Raw genomic sequence first — 22,726 nt, 5'->3', positions numbered from 1 at the left:
ACATAACCAGGTATTTTTCGGTTTTTAAATTAAGGCATATTCAAAATGTTCATATACAAGTTTACACCACTTTTCTAACTTAATCACCAGGCAATGAATGCAGGTTCACAGATGACTTACTCTCAATCCAACAATAGCAACAACCATGCCAAACACTGGCTCTTCTTAAACAATGGTTTAAAAAGTGGTACAGTTTAACTATTATGTTCACAATTGTCATTTTTCAAGGCAGTAGAAGGCCAAGACATTTTAAAATGATAAAAAACTTAAGATTTCTAATAAGCCAGAGGAAGTAGCCTTTCCTCCCATTCCCCACCCCCATCTCCCCTCTTTCTCGAACAGTTCAAGGAGACCGCCCTCGAAGCACAAGCTCGCCCGCTACATCAGGGCCGTGATAAATGTAGGCAATCATGAAACAAGTTGAGCTTTGCTTCTTGGTGAAGCCACGCTAATTTTCTTTAAAAAGTGAATTTAGCCTATAAAATGTTTAAAAAAAAAAAAGAAGAGAAAACAAAAGTGAATTTAGCCTTCACTGCAGTTCCAATTCATGCTTTTAGTGATACATACCAATTTCAAAAACATTAAAGTAATTTCAGTCAATTGAGCCTTCAATGGCAATGCTTATAAATTATATTTATTAGTATGGTCAAGATAAGAAAGGAGTTTGGGCTCTGATTATAAAATGCAGCATCTTTCTCTGATTCTCTTGGCTAAACTTTTCCTCTTCTTTTTCCCATTTTCTTTGCTGTCTTCCATTTTTCTGGCTCGAATTTCCCTCATTAAGTCAAAAAATACCTAGAAAATAATGGAAGAGGGTAAGCAAAACAAATCAAGACAATATTTTGAACTTAGTAACTACTAAAACCACAGCAAAAAAAGTTGGTGTAAGGTTAAAAAAAAAACAACCCCCATTAAGAACTCGTCTGGGGAGTACAGGAAAAGGCTAACATTAACTAAAGTTGACTTCTCCAAGTATTTTGAAAAAATTGGGAATTTTTTACAATGACACATTTTGGGGTTCACAAAATGCAATCTGATCTGTCCATCCCATTTTTCTGATAAAAACAAAACAGCCCAAAAGGGATGAGAACTCCAGAGATAAAAGTCAATGGATGGCATCTAGGCACTAGAAAACGGCTTGCTTTGTTGTAGTATATTTGCAAGTTTATCAGTTTCTGTCTGATGTCTAGAAGTTGGCACAATAATGAAACAGGAATGGAAACATTGCATTTCAAGAACAAACGTGTGCATGAACACAGAGAGGGGCTGGGAGAGTAAGCACACACTGGTCCAAAGGAGTAAGTGTGTGTGTGACAGATGGATGAACAACTTCTATGTATAGCCCATAGTTTTGTATTCTGAAAAAAAAAATGCTTTCGGTAAGTTATTGTTGATAAATATTGATTAGATTGGCTTCTCTACAACTTAATAATTGATACTACTTTAAAAATGAAAAAAAAACCAAAATGTACCAAGAAAAAGACAAATATAAAAAGGAGATGATGATGCTGTTAAATGAACAAATGCAAAGACTGACGCACTTCTCCTGACATGCCTACAGCTCTCGAATGGGAACTTCAGCTGATGAGCGAGTACAGAATAGTGCAGACGAACGGCGACCTGTGTGCCCAGAAGAGGAGTACATACATGTTTGCTTGCATTTGGAAAAATAGTGAAAGGATAAACAGAAAACTAATAATCAGGAAGAAAGGAACAGAGTATACAGGACTTTGAGGTGTCCCAGAATATCTCTTGTTATATAGTTTCTACTTGGGAAATATAAATGCTTTACATATTCAAAAATTAAATTTAAAAAAGGAAGAAAGAAAAATTAATCGTTACCAATTGATACTCAGTAAAACAAATGAGTCTGTATGTGGCCATACTGCCCTGAGATGCCCATCTAGGGGAAAACAAATAGGCCTAATTGTACATCACATCAGTAAGATAATCACAGAAAATAACTATTTCAAGAGGCTTTACAGTACAGTTTGGGGTATCAATTTTAGAATACATGCTAAGGACAAAAGCAAACAAGAACAGAATCTAAACAGAAGTAAAACAATAAAAACCTCAAACATTATTAGTTTATAGCCTTAGTAGTCATAATGGCATTATTCTATAGGAAATATCTTACAGAAATCCTGGAATGTCAAGAGCTTGATCTCATGACTTTTTCCTCTTTGAATAAGTACTTCCTATCAATGAACAAGTTAGTACTCTGACTGTAGTCTCATTACTAACAAAGGGATTTAGAATTTCTTAGATTAAGAGTTGATTTCTGTTCTGGAGCAAGGCTATAAAAATTAAGTGCTATATATACTTTAGTATAAGCCAAGTTTTTCAGCACATTTTTAATGTAGTTTTTGTGGTAAAATTAGGTGCCTCGGTGGATATTTGGGTCAGATTATACTCAAGTATATACGGTAAAAAAATAAGCTACCAAAGACTAGTGGGCTGAGACAGATAAACACAGAGCTAACAAGAGCCCTGGTGGTAGTATAAGTGGGTTACGGGTTGAACAGGAGCAAAGTCAGCAGTCTGAAACCGCCCGACATTGTTCAGGAGAAAGCTGAGGCTTCCTCCTCCCATAAAGAGCGACAGTCTCAGAAACCCCCAGGGGCAGTTCCACCCTGTCCTGGAGGGCTTCGATGCATCAGAACCAACTCTATGGTAGCAAGCTTGGTTTTAGTGTGCTTTGAACACTAAGAGGCCCCATAATTAAAGGAAAAATTGAGCATCTGAGAACATAAAAGAAATGCAACAGACTAAGACATAGTGATAAATAATACCCACTTGTTACAGTTCTGGCTAATTGGGGCCTAGGAATTTTTGAATGCCTCTGCGTAAAATCTACTTCAGGAAACAACCATGCCAACAAAATGAAATGATCACAGTAGTCCCATAATTGCTTTTTTGGTACAGAGATAGCATTACGCATGGCATATTATAAGAAGGTTGTTTCTAATTTTAAAAGAGTATCTGCAATAAACTTCAATTCATGCTAGAAACTGACACAGTAATTTTGACTAGCAAGAGCAGTAGGAGATTTTTAGTGTTCAACAGCTTAGTTATGAAGAAAAGCTACAGGAAGCTCTGGTTCAACCACCAAGTGGAAACATAATTTATTAACTAGGGAAAGAAATAAGGAATTGGTTTTGATGAATTTAGATTTCTTTTAACAAAGGCATTTGTTAAAAGGCAACATAGTAAACATAAAACTTGCCCTTCTAATTCTAAACTAGAAATCACAGGAATTCCTTTTCCCCCACATAAGTTAAAAATAAAACTCGTTCCAAAAACCAAACTAGACAAATAAAGTAAAAATGTTGAGTTCAGAATATTTACCATATAAAATTTATTAGAACTGATGAAACATCTCTCTAAGAAGCCTAAGTCTAAATCCTTGTATTCATCTGCTTTGTTCATTTTTAAGTACTCAGCAGTTCAAATGGATTTTCAAATAGCTTAAGGATGTTCTATGGAAATCAATACAAAAAACAGTAAACAATTGTAGGAATTTTCTTTGTTTTAATTTAAGAAGGAAAAAGTTTTTCCAAGCAAGTCGCACAACCCAGACGTCACAAAGGAAAATGATAACACATTTGACCTCACAATTTTAATTTTCCCGTGGCAAAGGACAGAATAAACCCAGCTAAAAGATGTGGTATAGATTAGGAGACAACATTCAAAATAAATATAAATGGACAACGAGTTAATGTCCTCAATATAAAGTAGGCTTCTGAATCAAAACAAGCAATGACTCATTAGATAAATGGGCAGGAGAAAATAATTTTACCAAAGTCATACATGCCCAATGAATCAATGACAAGAAGCTCCATCTCATTAGCAATCAGGGAAACGCAAATCAAAGCCATGACTTCGTGATGTGAGCAGTGATTAATAAAGGCTGATATTGGTGCTGGTCAAGTTATGGGGGGACTGGTGGGAGTGCCAGGGCAGCTGACCTTGAGGGCGACTTGGGATGATTGAATTTTACATGCACTCTCCTTTCCTGCTTGCATGACGCACCTGCAGACAGCTCCCTGCAGCATTGCTCAGAATGCAGGGGGAAAAGCCAACTATCTAAATGGCACTAATTGGAAAATCTGATTAAGGAAAGGAATACTTCATAGCTTTTAAGTATGTGGTAGATATAGATCCAATAATATGGTAGGAGTTACAAGATCTTGTTTTGCTAGGTAATTTAAAAAGCATGCTGAAGAAATACATTGAATCCAATTTAAATGGGGGGGGGGGGACCAGCTAATCTACACTGCTTAACTGAAAGAAAAAAAAAGTGTGTGTGTGTGTGTTGGGGGTGGGAGTGTGGGGGTGGGGAGCTGGAAAGACATCTAGCTGGTAGCAATAGTTAGCTATAGGGAAGGTAGTAAAGCAGATGGGTGAAGGACGACTCGCTTTTTATTGTTTATTTTTCTGTATTACGAACTTTTCCTTCTACTATAAGCATGCACCAATGCATTCATTGTACATTAAAAAAGCAAAACAGTATGTGTGATCATGAAGGGCCGAGGGGACCAGGTTTCAAGCACCAAAGGTGGGGAGGGGGGGGGGATCATATCATCGTGAATGAGGGTAGCGCGTGATGGGGCCCAATGCCCATCTGTAGACAACTGGACATCCCTTGCAGAGGGGTAGTGGGGAGGAGATGAGTCACTCCTGAGTCACTATTGCAGTGTAGCAATAATGAAACTCACAACCTTCCTCTAGTTCTTAAACTCTTCCTCCCCACCTACTATCATGATCCCAATTCTATCTTGCAAACCTGGTTAGACCAGAGGATGCACAGCGGTACAGATGGGAACTGGAAACACAGGGAATCAAGGATAGATGAACCCCTCAGGACCAGCGGTGAGAGTGGCGATACCGGGAGGGAATGAGGGGTGGGGTGTGGGGTGGGGGGGTGTAGAAAGGGAGAACAGATCACACGGATCTACATATAACCTGCTCCCTGGGGGCTGGGCAACAGAAAAGTGGGTGAAGGGAGATGCTGAGCAGTGTAAGATAAAATAGTAATTTATAAATTATCAAGGGTCCAGGAGGGAGTGGGAAGTGGGGGGGTGGGGGGGTGTAAGAGGAAAATGAGGAGCTGATTCCAGGAACCCAAGCGGAAAGCGAGTTTTGATAATGATGAGGGCAACGAATGTATAAGTGTGCTTTACACAATTGATGTATGTGTGGATTGTGATAAGAGTTGTATGAGCCCCAATAAAATGATTTAAAAAAAAACCCCAGTATATTTTTACTAAGATTCATTCTCCAATATAAAATTAGCTTTTTTGACATAATAAGCCATATTTCCCCTTTGGGTGTCTAGTTGTTCAATTTCCCTCCAGTCCTCCCAAGATGCTCTTTAAAATTAAAGGCAACCTTAGAGTTATAGCTTAAGGAACAGAAGGGTGCAAATGAAGCCACCTGGACGAACATGGTACCCAGTGACTACACAATAGGTTAGCCTGGTCTTCAGGTAACCTCTCTGTGACAGGTAAGCAGCAGACAGGCCATGGCCATGCTCAACAGCTCTGGTGGTCATGGAATCTTATCACAGGGTAGACTTTAAAACCCACCTTTCTGAAACTTCCATCCACTGGAATTCAGATATGGCTAAGGTACAAGATCATATGGGGAGCGAGTATCTGTTCTCCGTGACAAAGCACAATACTTTGCAATTTAATAGAAATAGATAATATTAACACTGGCCATTCTGGAGAACTTGTGATCAGGCCTCTAATAGTGGATGATAAAAAAACCAAGTCAGCCTAGGCTATTCCAGTGATTACTGTGAATAAAATGAGTAGAGGATGGGGGCACCAGTGTTGCCCATTCCAAACCACCAGATGTCACCATTCCCAGCCCCGAGGCCTTGACCTAGTTCCATGATCTCCCTAGCCTCTGTTTCCTCGTCTAAATAGTGAGCAAGAGTATCTGTGCCTCACGTGGTTAAAGATGAAATGTTCAGTGCTTGCCATAGCGCCTTTTTTATAAGCACTTATTGGTTCTTTTTATAAGCCCAGTAAATATGAGTTCTTATTACATCAACTATTTCCTGAGCAAAAAAAAAAAAAAAAATCAAGTTACAGCCCAAACTTGGAACTTGAGTTGTTGTTACCCGTTATTTTAATTTAGCCACCGAGGCCCTCGATTTCTCTGGCAGCATTCTCCAGGATGCTGAAGCCCATGAAATGAAACCAGAGTTTTCAGCATGACCTTGTAGCTTAGCTGATAAGCACAGCCCAATTTAAAATGGCTTTGGTTCAGAAGAGGTGACCTTGATTGTACTTTTCAGAAATGGGCACAGAAATATTTCTGAGAATGTTTTTTTCAGAATCTTGCCATTCCCCATGCTTTTTCCCCTGCCGTGAACCTAGGTGAGACTAAGTGCCTCCACCGATAGAATGAGGCAGGAATGAAGTTGGGTACTGCCCTGTACACATCATAAAAATTGCTATAACTTCTGTCTAGTTCTTCCTTACGATCTTGGGGCTCTTCTCCTTGGAACTCTCTACCGTACTGTGAGGGAGCGCAAACAGTGCTCACATACAGATCACATGAAGAGGAAGTGAGGCATCCTTAGACTCAGCCAGCAGCAGCTGCCAGCTGTGTGAACAAGACTTTAGAATCTAAGTTGAGATGTGCCGGTGCCCAGCCTCCACTTTCTAGCCGAGGCACTACGCACTGTGGAATAGAGGCAAGTCATGCCCACTGTGTCCTGTCTAAATTCTTGGCTCATAGAAGCTATGGGCACAGTAAATGGTTATTTTGTCCACTGAGTTTAGGGGTAGTCTGTTCTATCGCCATTATATAGCCATGTTAATTAACTCAGCTCAACACTTTTGCTTTTAAAAAAAATACATGTGTAAGCTTAAATATTCAAATACGAAAGTGGAGAAGGGTATTTGCAATAAAAAGGGTATACATCTCTAGCTGAGTTCTCTGGTGGTTACCACAGACACAAGATTCTTAAATATCCATCTACTGTGTACGTACGTGTAAGGGAAACAGAGGTGGCAGCAGACTATAGACACTGTTCTGCACCTTGCTTTCCCCCCATTTACATGATGTTGAAGATCATTCCAGTCAGCACATTCAGTCCTACCCTTACTTCTTTTTATTTTTTTCAGCCAGTTTGTTTTATTGATGTGCACAGAAAAATATGGAATGCTTCACGAATTTGCATATTATCCTTGCGCAGGGCCATGCTAATCTTCTCTGTATTGTTCCAATTTTAGCATATGTGCCACCGAAGCAAGCACCCCTTCTTTTTAATTGATGTACAGTATTTCATTTTATGAGTATAATGAGTATACTACAGTTAAGTTAGTCTATTATTAGACATTAGGACTACTTACAGTCTTTTGCTTCTATGACAATTATTGGACATATTTATGCATGAATATATGCTTTGATATGAATGAACTTTTAAAACTTGAATCACTGGGGCATAATTTTGATAGATAATTGCCAACTTGTCTTTTCACCAACATGCGAGTTGCTGTTTTTCTACATTCTTATGAATCAACATTCTTATGAATAGTCCATTGTCAGCCTTTTCCTTTTTTCCAATGTGACAAGTGAAAGGTGTATAATTATATATTTAACCGCACTTTTTGTTTTAGAAGTGGAAAACTCCAGGGTGGTGCTGTATGTTAGGTGTTAGGCACCGAATCATAAGGTCAGTGGTTCAAACCCAACAGCAGCCTAGAGGAAAAAAGATGAGGCTGTCTACGCCCATAAGATTTAATGTCTTGGAAAGCCTATGGAACAGTTCTATCACAAAGGCAACACTAGACAACGCAGATAATTCTCTTTTAAAGTTTAAAGGCACTTAGATTTCTTTCTACAGCATGTCTGTATTTTGACCATTTCACAGTGGGCTGTTGGTCTTTCTTGTACCGTGCTGATAATGAACACCATCTTCTGTCCCCAGCCAGCAGATGACCCCCACAGGCGTGGGCCTGGTGATGCTTGTTTCATTTCCCGTTTTCCTCAGTTCAAGTATCTTCTAGAATGTATTCTTCTACTAGCTCATGACATCAATTAGGAGGAGATGTTAAGAGTTTGAGTTCTGTAATGTTCGATGTTGCCTTCCAAAACCCCAGACACAATCTCAACACGTACTGCCCTAAATTATAGAGAAAACTAGAATACTGAGTAGAAACTCATGGCACTGATCTAAGTACAGATCTCATGAACCTTGCTGGAAATGCAAATCCTCAGGCCCCACTCCAGACCAAATGAAAAAATCTCTCGGGGAAAGAGTAGCTGTGCTTACAGGCGACTCCTCTGAACCTAACAGTTTGAGAGGTGCAGCTGTGGAGCCTCGACAGCAAGGATGAAGACAGGTCCCACCAGAAGACTTTAACCCTGGCAAGATCCAATTATTTTGAGCTTTTGATTAAAAAAAAAAAATCATTTTATTGGGGGTTCATATAACTCTTATCACAATTCATACATACATACATCCATGGTGTCAAGCACATTTGTACATTTGTTGCTGTCATCATTCTCAAAACATTTGCTTTCCAAGCTTTGATTTTTTTTTGACACTATGTGATTTCATTAATGAAAATCATGCTGCATTACGCATTTCTGAAATTGTGTAACAAATTTGGATTTCAATACATATTAGAGGGGACACAGGTCTCTCTGAACTCTACTACTATCTAAATCTCTTGACAGATGCATTCAGTGTAGGGTGTCTGAAGATGTATTATCAGCTGGAACATTAGCTTGAATCACTGCAAGCAAGGCAACTCCAAATGACATCCAGGATCCCAGGAATATAGTGGCACGGTTAGATACACAGTACCTTCCATGACCCACCTACACAGAGTTCCCACCTACATTTGGCTTAACGGGGCAGCTTCTTTCCTACTGACATACAGCCAGCCCGAGAGAACTTGTATGACTGTTTGAAATGGACGAAAGGGGCATGTGTCGAAAACGATTTTGTCTCTACAAAGAAGCATTACTTCATATAAATAGCCAACACCCAACTCACTAGCATTGAGTCCATGCTGACTCATAGTGACCCTAAAGGACAGGGTAGAACTGCCCCTGTGAGTGTTTGGGTCCGTTACTCTCTATGGAAATAGAAAGCGCCTTCTTTCTCTTGAGGAGCGTCAGGTGGTCTTGAACTCCTGACCTGATTAGCATAACCACTCACCACACAATAGCCTGTAACAACTGTAATGCTTGTATACATGCCCATTTCTTCCATTTGAAACAGTCCTACAAGGGTTCTCCAGAGGCTGTATGTCAGTAGGAAAGCAGCTGCCCAATTAAACCCAGAGGAGGAAAATATAGTGGGAACTCTGTGCTGGGGGTGGTGAAAGAGCTAAGAACCAGAGTGCACAAGTGGTGAGACAGGTTGCTAGATTAGGGACAGAGGGGGTTCTCTTTCCAAGATGAAATGCACTTGGGAGGATTCCAGAAATTAGGTAAGGGTGTTCCACAGGAAGTCTCCCCCAGGAAGGCCCACTTTAACCAGTGAGGAAATAAGGGAAAAGGTGGAGGGACCTGCACAGAATGCAGCAGGGCAGTGCTTTCCCTTTCACCGCAGGGGGAATCAAGGGTGAGGTGATGAGTGTAGTGGCAGAGCTTTTAGAATCCTCACATCTGGGAGGCACCTCACTTAGGACAACTTAATGGGATCAGAAAGGAGTGAGGTCAGAGGTAAGGAAGTTCAGTACTGGTATCGTGGGACTTACACAATTCTTTAAAAATTATCTAGCTCATCCAGAAAAAAGGGCAGGGATTCAGGTCAGGAATCCTGTTAGCACTAAAAAAACCAAAAGACAAACTATTCAGCTATAGTGTCTCATGCTTGAATATCTCTTGGGAACCTATGGAAAAATAAGAAACTCCTAATTTGTTGAGCTCGAGCATTCAGGGCTGATAAGGATCAATATATATTAAAAAGCATGCCACTCTTTGGAAGTCTCATAGACGCTGAACAAAATGGGGCCGAGTGAAGGCACACCACTCTACTTCTACCAGGAATTCAGAGGACTGAGAGTCACGTTTTACCTTGTCAACATTAGCTCGCGTTTTGGCGGATGTTTCCACATAGTTAACATTCCATTGATCGGCTCTGGTTTTTGCCTCCTCTACAGAGACCTGCCTTTTATCTTCCAAGTCTGATTTGTTACCAACCAGCAGAAACGGAACATTCTCGTCTTCTTTTACTCTTAAAATCTGCTCCCTGAATAAAAGAAAATCAGAAGAAATGTTAGTATTATCTTTACATAACAAATAGCTGTAATTAACATTGACTGATAATGTGCATGTTACTATCCAATAATGACAAGCTCATTTGTTATATAGCAGTGATTCTATCATCAATCACTTAAATTACATAATCACTTCATTAAATAGTGATACAGAAAAAAAAAATACAGGCATACCTTAAGCTATGCCTCCCTCCCCCAAACAAAAACAAACACAGATTAAAGGTGTATGGCAACCCTGTTTTAAGCAGCCAAGTCTATTGATTGGAGTTGTCTTTCCAATAGCATGTACTCATTTCATGTGTCAGTGTTACACTTTGGTAATCCTCACTATTCAAACTTATTCACAATGCCATCGCACACTTCATGGACTACCAGACTTACTGCGGTTGAGTTGACTCCAAGAGACCCTCTAGGACAGGGCAGATGCCCTGGAAGGTTTGTGAGTCTAGACATCTTTACAGCTATCCATCTGTCTCATCTTTCTCCCGCAGAGCTGCTGGTGGGTTAGAACTACCAACCTTTTGAGTTCGCAGCCCACCACTTAAGTCACTGTGCTACAAGGGCTCCTTCACAGACGGCAGTATAGTGTAATCATAACTTTTACATGTGCTGGGAAACCAAGGGAAATCATGCAGTGACTTACTTTCTTACAATATTCACTACATCGAGGTAGTCTGGAACTGAACACCAGTATCTCTGAGGTGCACCTGTTCACTAACAAAGATGTGTAAGCCTAGGAGTTAGAGGGGCAAATGAAAGCGTCAAATGCAACTGCCCTTTACACGTTGCTGATAATTGAAAGGTTTTAGATGAACAGAAACAGTTGCCGGGTACAGAGTTCCTCTTTTGTTTTTTATCCCTTGGAAAAGGGGGTAGGAGGCCAAATATGTTTGTGAACATGATCTATTCAATGGGCTAATAATAATACTTTCCTTATGGTTGCTATGAGAATTATTAAATGTTTATGATTGTGACTGGCATGTGGCAAATATCCAATTCATGCTATTATTGACAGGCCACTAGATGATGTTTTCTTGTAAAATCAACAGACCTGAGAAGTCTGTAAGAGACTTACACTTAATACCCTGGTCTCCTTCAGACCCCTCTCCTTTGAAATTATTTTTAAAATATTGAAAACTGCAGGTATGTCAGTATTTTAGACAAAGAGAACATGAGAATATGACAGGGCTAATTGCAGTGACAGAGAGCCCTGTTGTACAATGGTGGAGTGCACCTGCTAACAAAGGGGGCAGTGACACCCTCATCACCACTGGCTCCCGGGGAGAAAAAACCTGCTGATCTGTTTCTACAAAGACTGCAGCCTTGGAAACTTCATGGGGCAGTTTGAGAGATGGTTTATTTTGTACTCCACAGGGGTGCCTCTGGGACGCCATCACCCCCTCACTACCTCTCTCAGTCTGCTGAGGGCGCATGAGGCGTCAGCAGGCACTACTGTAAATCCTTTACACACATATCCCATTTAACCCGCATCCCAAACCCACGATTAGTCTAATCTAAGAGATAAGGCCATTTCTTTCTTTTTTTTGTTTTAAACATTTTATTAGGGGCTCATATAACTGTTATTGCAATCGATACACACATCAATTGTGTAAAGCGCATTTGTACATCATTCTCAAAACATTTTCTCTCCACTTAAACCCCCGACATTAGGTCCTCATTTTCCCCTCCCTCCCCGCCCCCTCCCTCATGAGCCCTTGATAGTTTATAAATTGGCATTTTGTCATATCTTGCTCTATCCGACGTCTCCCTTCACCCACTTTTTGGTTGTCTGTCCCCCAGGGAGGAGAGGTCACATATAGTTCCCTGTAATCGGTTCCCTCTTTCCCACCCACTCTCCCTCTACCCTCCCCGTCTCGCCACCCACACCACTGGTCCTGCAGGGCTCATCTGCCCTGGATTCCCTGGATTTTCAGTTCCTATCTGTACCAGTGTACATCCTCTGGTCTAGCCAGACTTGTAAGGTCGAATTCGAGTCATGGTAGTGGGAGCGGGGAGGAAACATTTAGGAATTAGAGGAAAGTTGTATTTCTCATCGTTGTTACATTGTACCGTGACTGGCTCATCTCCTCCCCGAGACCCCTCTGCAAGGGGATCTCCAGTGAAGGCCATTTCTTTCATCTGAGAGATGTTATATAACTTGTTCAAAAGTGAACTCGAAGAATTTAGATTTCAACCTGAGCAATCAAATGCTCCGCAACTATAGTGGATGCTATGATACCTCCATAGTGGGATATGGAGGGAATAAATCCTGTTCAAGAAGGTTTAATTCTCCCAAATTCTCCCTCACCAGACCCTATTTTTGATATGGAATGGACATTGAGGTGTCCACTGGGCAATACAGCGTAGTTTTCCATGTAAGACAAAATATCCTCTGTACGTCAAAGTTACGAATGGGCAGAGGGGAAACTTTATTATTATATGTAACCAGCTCAATCCCACAGGGAACATGAGAAAAAGGTGACAAGAAACTATGTTAAATAAAAATCACTTAATCATTCAGAAAAAAAGTTTCAAATTAGTTGTTTCCATTAGAGTTAGACTGGTCATTAATAAGAGAACAAGAGTGTTTTTATGATATAACATCACAAAATAGTTTAATTATATGATTTATATAATATCCTATATAAAAATCCTTAATACATTAAAGAGTAGGGGTACAGACTAGTGTTTTAGTCAGGAATCTTACCAAATTCAATTAAAAAGTATGAAATGTGGTGGCCATGTGGTTTTACAAAAGAATCACCATTAATTTAAGAGATCCCATACAGCTAAGGGATTAACAGCAAGATCATAAAGCTAAACCCACGATTTTCATCTGTTCCGCCAACCAATTAGGTTCAAGTTTTGGAACTAGATATTTGACCTCCCTCTTATTCAATCTATAAACACTGATATACTTTTTAAAATAAATCTAAGCAATCTCTGTAAATATTATGTTACATATAGGTTTGTTATACTTGGTAGTGCTTAGACAGTCTATGGCATGTGGCAAATGCTATGTAGCAAGCATTATTATTATTATTATTAGTTTGTTCACCTGATTACTGTTGGGGTAGTAAAATTCTGACAGAATCAAAATTTCAGGAATTTCTCTGAATTTGAATCATAAAGCAAAGGGTTATTCTCAGTTCTTCTAACAGAAAGATATGAAAAATTTTAATACCACAGATAGAATATGGAAATTTAATACAAAGATAGAATATGGAAAATACATAAAGCCATCTTCACCCCTCATTGATTTGTACTTACCTTAGACATTCTTTTAGAAAAGGAAAATGCCAAATGAGCATGGATCTGGGTGACAGAGAGTAAGCTGTGTAGTACGGCACAATATAGTGATGTTTCCCACCACTAACATTCCCACGGTAACACTCACCACTAGGCTGCTATGAAAAGTATGATATATTTGTGAAGAGGATTGTGGCTATTCATAATCTTTCCCCAGGGCAGCTAACAACTATTTTGCTGTGATTTTGTTTTCTTTATCACCAACAACCTAAAATTAAGAGGCTAATAATAATGTTGATCATGACTAACATCTGTAAGGTCTGAGTAGGCACCAGGTATGTGAGTCTGAATCAGGTGTTTGTGACTCTAATATTTTAAGTTATATGTATAGACATACATGAGGGGCTTCAAAAAGTTCGTCGGAAAGTTCCATTACGTCCTAATTTCATCTTTCCACAGACGTTCTGAAGCCTCCTCATATAGTGATTAATCTGTTTGTCAATAAGCATTTACTACGCTACACTGAGTCCGATGCTTCAGGGATACTGAAGTGATCACTGCTATCAGAAAAATGGCTGTGGGAAACCTAGACCTTCTGAGCTCAGAGGTGGAAGACAATATTCTTGAGTCAGTAAGTAAGTTGGGTTTTCTTAGATACTCTCCTGGATGCCAGAGAAAGGTAATGCTATGCCTATAACTTCCATACACATTTTGCTTACAGTGATGCGTATCTATGTATGTAAAATATAACTTTTGAGGCTATAAAACAATTTTAAGATAGGAAAGCACCTTTACAAACAGTTCTAACTTTTCAATTTTAATATAAGGAAAGTGAGAACCAACAGGGCAAGGGAATTTTCAAATAAAGTCAAAGATTTACCAAGTATGCACTAAATGTTACATGCTAGCCACTGTGCCAATTACGGGTACTAAGGATACCTGTGATGGCTAAGAAATGGATGCTGCACATACATATCAAGCTTAGTACAAAATAAACTAAATAAACAAAATAAGCAAAAACCAACTCACTGTCATCCAGTCCATTCTGATTTATGGAGGCCCTGCAGGGCAGGGAAGAACTGTCACCGTGGTTTTTCAAGACAGTAACTCTTTATAGGAGTAGAAAGTCTCATCTTTCTCCTAAGAAGTGGCTGGTAGTTTTGAACTGCTAACCCTATGGTTAGCAGCTCAATGCCAAACTACCATGCCACCAGGGCTTCAATAATATAAGAAAAGTGAGAACCAGGAGGGCCAGGGAATGTTCAAATAAAGTCAAAGGTTTATTAAGCATGTGCTAAATGTTACATGCTAGTCACTGTGCCAATTATGATTACTAAGGATACTTTTGAAGAATAAGAAGTGGATCCTGCTCTTTTTTTTTTTAACCTTATCATGAGTAACACATATATGTCAAATTTAGTACAGGAGTGTGGTAAGTGTAACAAAGATTAGGGAGCGAAGTCTCTCTTGGTAATAGAAATGCTCAGGAAAACTCAAGAGGGAGCCTGACATTCATGTTGTTCTGTGCAGGTTAGCTCCTGTGCCTTCCTGTAACACTGGGATTTTCTCAACATTATTTTCCCTATTGCTGGTGAGTTACTAGGGCCATTTTTATTTATGGGAAGGACAACAAATTGGACTTTTTCAAAATGAAATGAAACACCCATTTATTTCTGTAATAGCAATGGTCCATGATGCTCTAGGTTGGTCTAAGAATATCCATTCTTTCGAGATTCCACTGTGGTACTGATGACTACGATGACACAATTTCTTCTACTATGTAGAGCACAGACAGCTACATAATAAACACTTAGGTATTTGTTGAGCAAATGAATAACTATTACTATTTATGTAACTTTCAACATGCCTCCTAGGGTTTCATGTCTCTGCATTTTATGATATATGAAATTCCTTCCTTACAGAAACCAACGAATTTAATTTTATAAATAAACCTGTATTTTATAAGTGCCTCAATGATGCCTTTGTGATGTATTCTTTGTGAACTTTAAGTTCTTAAGACATTTCAAGTGTATATAAAAAGGAATGCTTTGATTTCTGTATAAGTCCAGGCTCCATTTTTTGCCCAAATCACCTGAAATACCTTCATTCCTCATCTGCGGAAATCATGATCTCTCAGGCCTATCCATTTCATGAACCCTTCTCTCACTGACTGGATACCCCATTCTGAGCTCTGCCTAGGTCTCCTATATTGCCACTAACTTCCTCTTGGTTTCATGACCTTATCTATGAGGGTAAGTAAAAAAGTACTGCAAATAAATCATAGAAACACTGAACAAAAATATGAAAATATGAGGCTATTGTTTCTCAACACATCATCCGTCTAGGTCTATAAACTTCTAAAGGTGGCTTTCCCATTTCTCTAACCCTTCCCTGAAGAATCCTGTGCGCTTCCATTTGCAGCGCATCCAAATGGCTGTTTGGGCTTCCTCAATAAGCTCAAATTGTGTGCCTTTGAAACGTTCTTTGAGTTTTGGGAGCAAAAAGAAAACTGAAAAGGCAAGCTCTGGTGATAAAGTGGATAGGGTAAGGTTTCCCAATGAAATTCTCATAAGACAGTCCTTGTGAGCAGATACATTGTCGGGATGGAAAACAATTCATTGTACAACTTTTTTAGCCTTATTCTCACCAATGTCGTTTCCCTTTCTGGAAAATGTCTTCATTATAAGCCCCTCTGGTCATTCTGGGTCCTTTGAGGAAATCTATCATGGTGACTTCCATGGAATTCCTACAAAATAATTGCCATAACCTTCCATGCTGACCTCTTTGCCTTGCAAAATTTAACTGACGCAGTAAAGCCCCCCAGAAGCTTCTGTTTTGATGGAACCTCTTCGGGGGAAGACTTCCTAACAAGACTTCTCACTGACTGCTACCAAGTGGATTCCAACTCACAGTGACCCTACAGACAGAGTGGAACTGTCCCTGTGGGTTCTGAGACTAAATCTTTAGTTTACTTTCTCCCGAGGAGTTGTTTCAAACTGCTGACCTCACAGTTAGCAGCCCAACACGTTGCCAGCATGGCTTCTTAATAAGACTAAGACAAAAAAAAAAAAAAAATAAGACTAAGACAAATAAATGTATTACTGAGAGACTGCTCGCAGATATATGTTTACAGACATTTTGTTCGGAATAAACTAGTACAGGTAGGAACTGGAACCCTAGAAGCAATACTTTTGGACTTACCCTCGTATTCAAAAGGCTGTATGTTTAATAAAGGTTAAATTACATGCTTCTTTTGTATCCCCCACAACCCAAAGCAGATGTTTCAAAAAGAAATGAAAATATGCAACTAAAACATAACTTCGATTCTGCATGCAGTATTTGGGAGACTTTGTCAAATTTAGCTTACAGAAAAAAGGACTCCTCCCATCACCACAACCTCCCCAGGAACCAATGGATACCGAATTTTGAGTAAGCAACAACAGCAAGTGTACTAAATGGCAGTAATATTACTTCTCTTAAAGGCATCTGCCAGTGCTGTTAGGGCATCGTATTGCAAGGATGACAATGTGCCTGCTGAGCATCACAGCTGAAAAACCAGTGACTACACAGGAAGAGAGAAAATTTGGGACACAGCTCCATGATGTGCTCTAAATATTAACTTAATGCACCAGCGGTATTTTCCTCCAAAAATAGATACAGAGACTTAGGGTACTTACTTCAAGCTATCACACACTCAAGCCCTAATACAACTGATCTGCGGACAGTTGTGAGATCGTGTCAGGCATGCTGAATAACTAAGTACACAGTGTGCAGAGTCAGGTATTAATATCAGAGAGGAAATAAACCCAAGTAGACACAGTGAAAGTCTAACGAGAGAGTCCTGTTTTCCGCTTGCTTTGAGGGAGAGAACATTGTCATACAGTTATCAATACTGCTTTCCACACACCTGAAGTCAGCTGTCGCTGCAAAGGATTCCATCTCTGTAATAGAGAAGACACAGAGGAAACCCTCTCCACTTCGGAAGTAGTTGTCTCTGATTGCAGCATAGTCCTCTTGCCCAGCAGTATCTAAGATATCGATCTGGACTTCCTCCCCATCCAGCACGACCTTCTTCCGATAACTGTCTGCTTTGGTAGGTTCATAGTCCTCCACAAACTAGAAAAAAGATACAAAACACATCATGTTTTTAATTATTATTTTTACTTCTTAAAACTTTTAATTTTGAAATAACTAGAATTCACATGACATTGTCAAAATAGTGATGGAAGTCCTCTGTGCCCTTTACCCAGTCCCCCAAACTCACTTCTGTCTAGCCGATTCTGCCTCCCAGCTCTCCTACAGGACAGAGTAGACCTGTTCCATACAGTCTCTGAGGCTGTGAATCTACAAGGACACAGTCTCATCTGTCTCCCACACAGCACAGCTGGTAGGTTTGAAATGTTGATCTTTGGTTATCAGCTTAGCACATAACATTTACCTTCTTCTCGGTTTCCATAAATAATACTAATAAAAAAGTTGCATTGTTATTTTTAATTTAGACAGTTTAGCATCTTCCTCAGCTGCAAAAAGAGAGGGATGAACTATTACCTTCCGTCTGTTTTACAGGTGAAATTGGTGGTTTTCTTCTTTTCTGAAACATTATTCCTGCATAAACTATTAAACATATTTCATAAAATATATTCTTCTAAGCTTTAATTCTAGTTCCAGAATTTGAGATATTTAGAGAGGAAGTTAATATGTTGGTAAGCATGGAAAGTAGCATTAAATCTTTTCTTTCTCAAGAAATGAATCAAGTCATTAAATAGCTTGCACTGCTCTGTCAAATCCTGAACTTTGATATTCCCCCCTATTAAAACAATTACACTACTTTACCTTGCACTATCTTCCGCTGCATAAATCTTTAGCACAGACTCACGTCTCACTCATTCTTGTCACCTTGACACACTACTTGATCAGTGACTCACTGTTGGTATGTACACATGTACATCCACACAGATACCCTTGGCCAATTTCTGATTAGTTACTTTAAAGAGTTTCATTATCTGATGTTTTCTTGTTTATCTGTTTAAGGTCTATGTCCTCTACAAGAACAGAAGCCCCAAGAGCAGGAACCTTTACTATGAAGAATGCGATACCTCCCATGCCTGGAACAATGCAGGTACTCAGTAAATAATTATTAAAAGCTAGACACAGTGTATTTGTAACTGCAAAAGCTATTCATCTAAACAATCCCGAGGGGAAAACAACAGGACGGATGGTTCTGGGGGTACATGGGAGAGGAGGAGGTGGGGAAAAAGAAGGTGGGAAACAATAAGCCCAGGACAAGAGGACAACAAGTGATCTAAAAGCGATGGTGAAGAGGGCACAGGATGCCTGTTGGAGTTTGACCAAGTGCAATGTAGCTGAGAAGAAGTACAGAGAGCCTAATGAAGGTCAGATATGATAGTGCAGACAGGAGGAAAGCAAAAGGAAATAGAGGAAAGAACTAGGAGGCAAAAGACATTTATAGAGGTATGAACATACAAAAGTACATATGTAAATATATTAATATACACCTAGAACGATATAGGTCTATGTACATATATTTATAGGTTTAGTACTAAGGTAGCAGATGGACATTGGGCCTTAAGTCCTCCCTTAAGGCAAGAACACTTTTTTCTAATAACCTAGCATTCTGTGATGCTCACCTTCCCAACATGACTGCTGAAGACATAATGGGTACATAAGCTAATGTGGTGAAGAAGGCTGATGGTGCCTGGCTATTATAAGATATATAGCATCTGGGGTCTTAAAGGTTTGAAGTTAAACATGCAGCCATCCAACAGGGAAGCAACAAAGCCCACATAGAAGAAGCATCACGAGGTGTCAACAGTATCAGGTATCAGGCATCAGAAGACCAGAAGACCAAAAACAACCAACCATTTTGATGCGAACAAGGGGATTCCAAATGGAGACCCAAAGCCCATCTGTAGATAGTTGAACATCCCCTCACAGAAGGGTCACAAGGAAGGAATGAGCCAGCCAGGGTGTAATACAGCACCACCAAAACACAAAATTCCTCTAATTCTCTAATGCTGTCCCTCCCCCCACTATCATGACCCCACTTCTACCTTACAAATCCAGCTAGACCATGCACGTACACTGGTACAGATGACACACGGAATCCAGGGCAGATAAACCCGAGGACCAATAATGAGAGTAGCAATACTATGAGGGTAGGGGGAAGGTGGGGAGAGTGGTGGGAGAAAGGGGGAACTGATTGCAATGATTGATGTAATCCCCACCCCACCCCGGAGGGACAAACTACAGAAATGTGGGTTAAGGGAGACAGCCGACGGTGCAAAATATGAAAATAATAATTTATAAATTATCAAGTGTTCGTGAGGGCGGGAGCGGTAGGGGAGGGAGGGAAAAAAAGGAGCTGATATCAAGGGCTCAAGTAGAAAGAAAATGTTTTAGAAATGATGATGGCAACATACGTATAAATGTGATTGATACAAATGATGTATGGATTGTTATAAGAGCTGTAAGAGTCCCCAATAAAATTATTATTAGAAAAAAAGCTATCCATCACTCTACTATATTTACATGCAAATATTGTACTTAACCATTCAACCAATGCCAGGCATCTGACTATGTTCATTTTTGGCCTCCTTACTGTCAAGGAAGGAGCCCTGCTGCCTTAGTAGATTAAGAGTTCTGTGCTAACCACAAAGTGATCAATTCAAAACCACAGCTAGTCCACAGGGGAAGGTTGAGGTTTTCTACACACAGTAAGATATATAACCTCGGAAACCCACAGGGACAATTCGACTCTGTCCTATGGGGCAGTCTTGAGTCAGAACTGCCTTGATGGCAGTAAGGCTCCTTGGCACTGTCAAGGAGAAAGGGCCTGATTTCAGGATCAGCTTGAGAGAAGATGGCTATTAAGTAGCAAAGAAAATGAACGAACAAATAAGTTCGTAATCTCACTTAATGTACCATTTCAACACCCCTCTCCCCTGTGGCATCTTATTATAGGAATCAACAAGTGTTATGCCTGTGAAATTAACAGTGTCTAGTAGACAACGGGAAGAAACAATGGGATGCTACGAATCTGTAAGATTTTAAAAAATGGGAAACCAAGTTTTCATCTTGGTTTCTTATTAGAAGTCATTTTTCTTGGGTAAGTTGGGTAAACATTCCAATGTCCTATTTTTTCATCTGTAAATTGGGGTTACCACCAGCAGCCAGGAAGGATTTTTACAAGCATAAAAAGAAAAAGAAAAAAGAATATAATAAAACCTTACTTCTATTGTGGGGAAAATTGAGGTTATATGCTTAAACTGGATTACCAACTCTTAAAGCATTAAGGTTTGGTAATGTTCTGTAAAGAAGAATACATTGCATTCGTTATATAGTATACAGGGCAAGATTTAAAAAAAAAATCATTTTATTGGGGCTCATACAACTCTTATCACAATCCATACATACATCAATTGTGTCCAGCATATTTGTACATTCATTGCCCTCATCATTCTCAAAATATTTGCTCTTCACTTAAACCCTTGGTATCAGCTCGTTTCCCCCCTCCCTTTCCACCCTCCCTCCCTCATGAACCCTTGATAATTTATAAATTATTAGTATATTGTCATGTCATACACTGTCCGACATCTCCCTTCACCCAATTTTCTGTTGTCTGTCTCCCAGAAAGGAGGTTATATGTAGATCCTTATAATCGGTTCCCCCTTTCTACCCCACATTCTCTCCATCCTTCCAGTATCGCCACTCTCACCACTGGTCCTGAAGGAGTCATCTGCCCAGGATTCCCTGCGTTTCCAGTCCCTATCTGTACCAGCCTTGTAAGGTAGAATTGGGATCATGATAGTGGGGGCGGAGGGGGGGATGATGACGGGGCAAGATTTTTAACTCTGGCACAATAAAATTTCACACAGACCTATTCATAGTAATCTGTAACCTGCAGTAACTGTAAATTGTAGGGGCATATTTATTTAACCTGTTTAGTGGTGAGTGAGTGCCAAGCAAAATACAAAACAAATAACCAACCTTCTCATTGAGGTTCCTAAAGGGCACTTTGTATTTATAAAAGGGTCTCAAGAAAGTTTATGGGGGGGAAATGGAATTAAAAGATAATGAAAAATTTCCAATGTTTTTTAAGTTCCCTCTTATGTTAACCTCAAGTATCAAGTACTATATAGTATCAGTTCTATTAATTTAGGGTGGGCATCTCCAATAAAATACAAAATATACCGTATATACTCGAGTATAATCTGACCCAAATATCAGCCAAGGCACCCAATTTCACCACAAAACGGCATTAAAAATGTGCTGAAAAACTTGACCTATACATGGTAAGTCAAAGATAGTTAGATTGCTCAAAATACAGATACTCTTTTCATTACTTTTTCTTTCTCTTTTTTTAAGCATGAAATTTTAAAGCACCTTGAGTACTTCACTTATAAAATCAAGTTAAGTATAGCTGTTGACTCTGAATTTTAAAATGAACAAAAATGATTATTTAAGGATTCCAGCAATCATTCAAATCCGTAACACCAGGCCTAACTTAGAGTGATCGTCTCCAAGCCCCAAACATGAATAGTCCTCGTGAAGTAAGCACTCACCTCATCATACATGAACTGCAGCGTTAGAGCGGACTTCCCCACACCACCACTGCCCACCATGATGACTTTGTGTAAGGCCAAAGAATTCTGACCCTTGGGCTTGTTTGCAGCCATCTTTTTGTTGCAGAGTTTTCACCAAAGGATGAAGAAGAACCTGTGAAGAAGGAAAGAACAAGTACGCTTAGTGTAATCTTCTCCAGAATTCGAGTTGGTGACAAGATGTCCTCAGGGTTGAAGAAAGTAGCTTTTACTCTGCAGTGATTGCGAACAGGCGGCGAAGGAAGGACACCCACTCAAGGGAAGAAGCCATTTACCAGAGAACACCACAGCAATAGCACAAGCATGTGACCCAAGGGTATTTTTCTTAGTATTGTTGGGTTTTGGTAAGGAGCTATCTCTGAAAGGGAAAATATTCCCAGTGTAACCACATGCTGACAGGAATGCCTTGGAGTATAATCTCAGAGATTTTGAAAACAAACTAACAGATCACTTTCTTGTCTTTGAACTTTTTATTATGGTTTAAGTGAAAGTTTACAGAGCAAATTAGTTTTCCATCCAACACTGGGATAGTACACATTTTGTTGTGTGATACTGGTTGCAAGCCCCACCATGGAGCCAGCAGCTCCCGTCCCACTTCCTCCC

General features: G+C 39.7%; 1 protein-coding gene and 1 non-coding gene across 2 annotated transcripts; both read right to left on the bottom strand.

Moving 5' to 3' along the window:
- Positions 1–612: 612 nt before the first annotated feature.
- Positions 613–22,238, bottom strand: RALA (RAS like proto-oncogene A). The gene is made up of 4 exons (XM_004708029.2): positions 22,085–22,238; positions 17,410–17,618; positions 10,051–10,225; positions 613–795 (listed from the first exon to the last, which is right to left on the bottom strand). Exons 1-4 carry the CDS (start codon positions 22,196–22,198, stop codon positions 676–678), a joined length of 618 nt encoding a protein of 205 aa, XP_004708086.1. The 5' UTR covers positions 22,199–22,238; the 3' UTR covers positions 613–675.
- On the bottom strand, positions 7,169–7,274 carry LOC115868160. Its single transcript, XR_004045447.1, has one exon. It is a non-coding gene; the product is annotated as a U6 spliceosomal RNA (small nuclear RNA).
- Positions 22,239–22,726: the final 488 nt, after the last annotated feature.

Source organism: Echinops telfairi, unplaced genomic scaffold (genome assembly GCF_000313985.2).
Source record: "Echinops telfairi isolate 266 unplaced genomic scaffold, ASM31398v2 ScPeMD7_7;HRSCAF=31, whole genome shotgun sequence".
NCBI lineage: Eukaryota > Metazoa > Chordata > Mammalia > Afrosoricida > Tenrecidae > Echinops > Echinops telfairi.
The sequence above is the reverse complement of the archived record's forward strand: the minus strand, read 5'-3'. Positions and strand labels throughout refer to the sequence as shown.

Excerpts from the sequence above, each read along its gene's own strand:
- RALA (XM_004708029.2), bottom strand. The coding sequence starts at position 22,198 with ATGGCTGCAAACAAGCCCAAGGGTCAGAATTCTTTGGCCTTACACAAA. Across the intron at positions 17,619-22,084 it reads TGCAGTTCATGTATGATGAG|TTTGTGGAGGACTATGAACC; the intron begins GTGAGTGCTTAC and ends TCTTTTTTCTAG. Across the intron at positions 796-10,050 it reads CGCGAGCTAATGTTGACAAG|GTATTTTTTGACTTAATGAG; the intron begins GTAAAACGTGAC and ends ATTATTTTCTAG.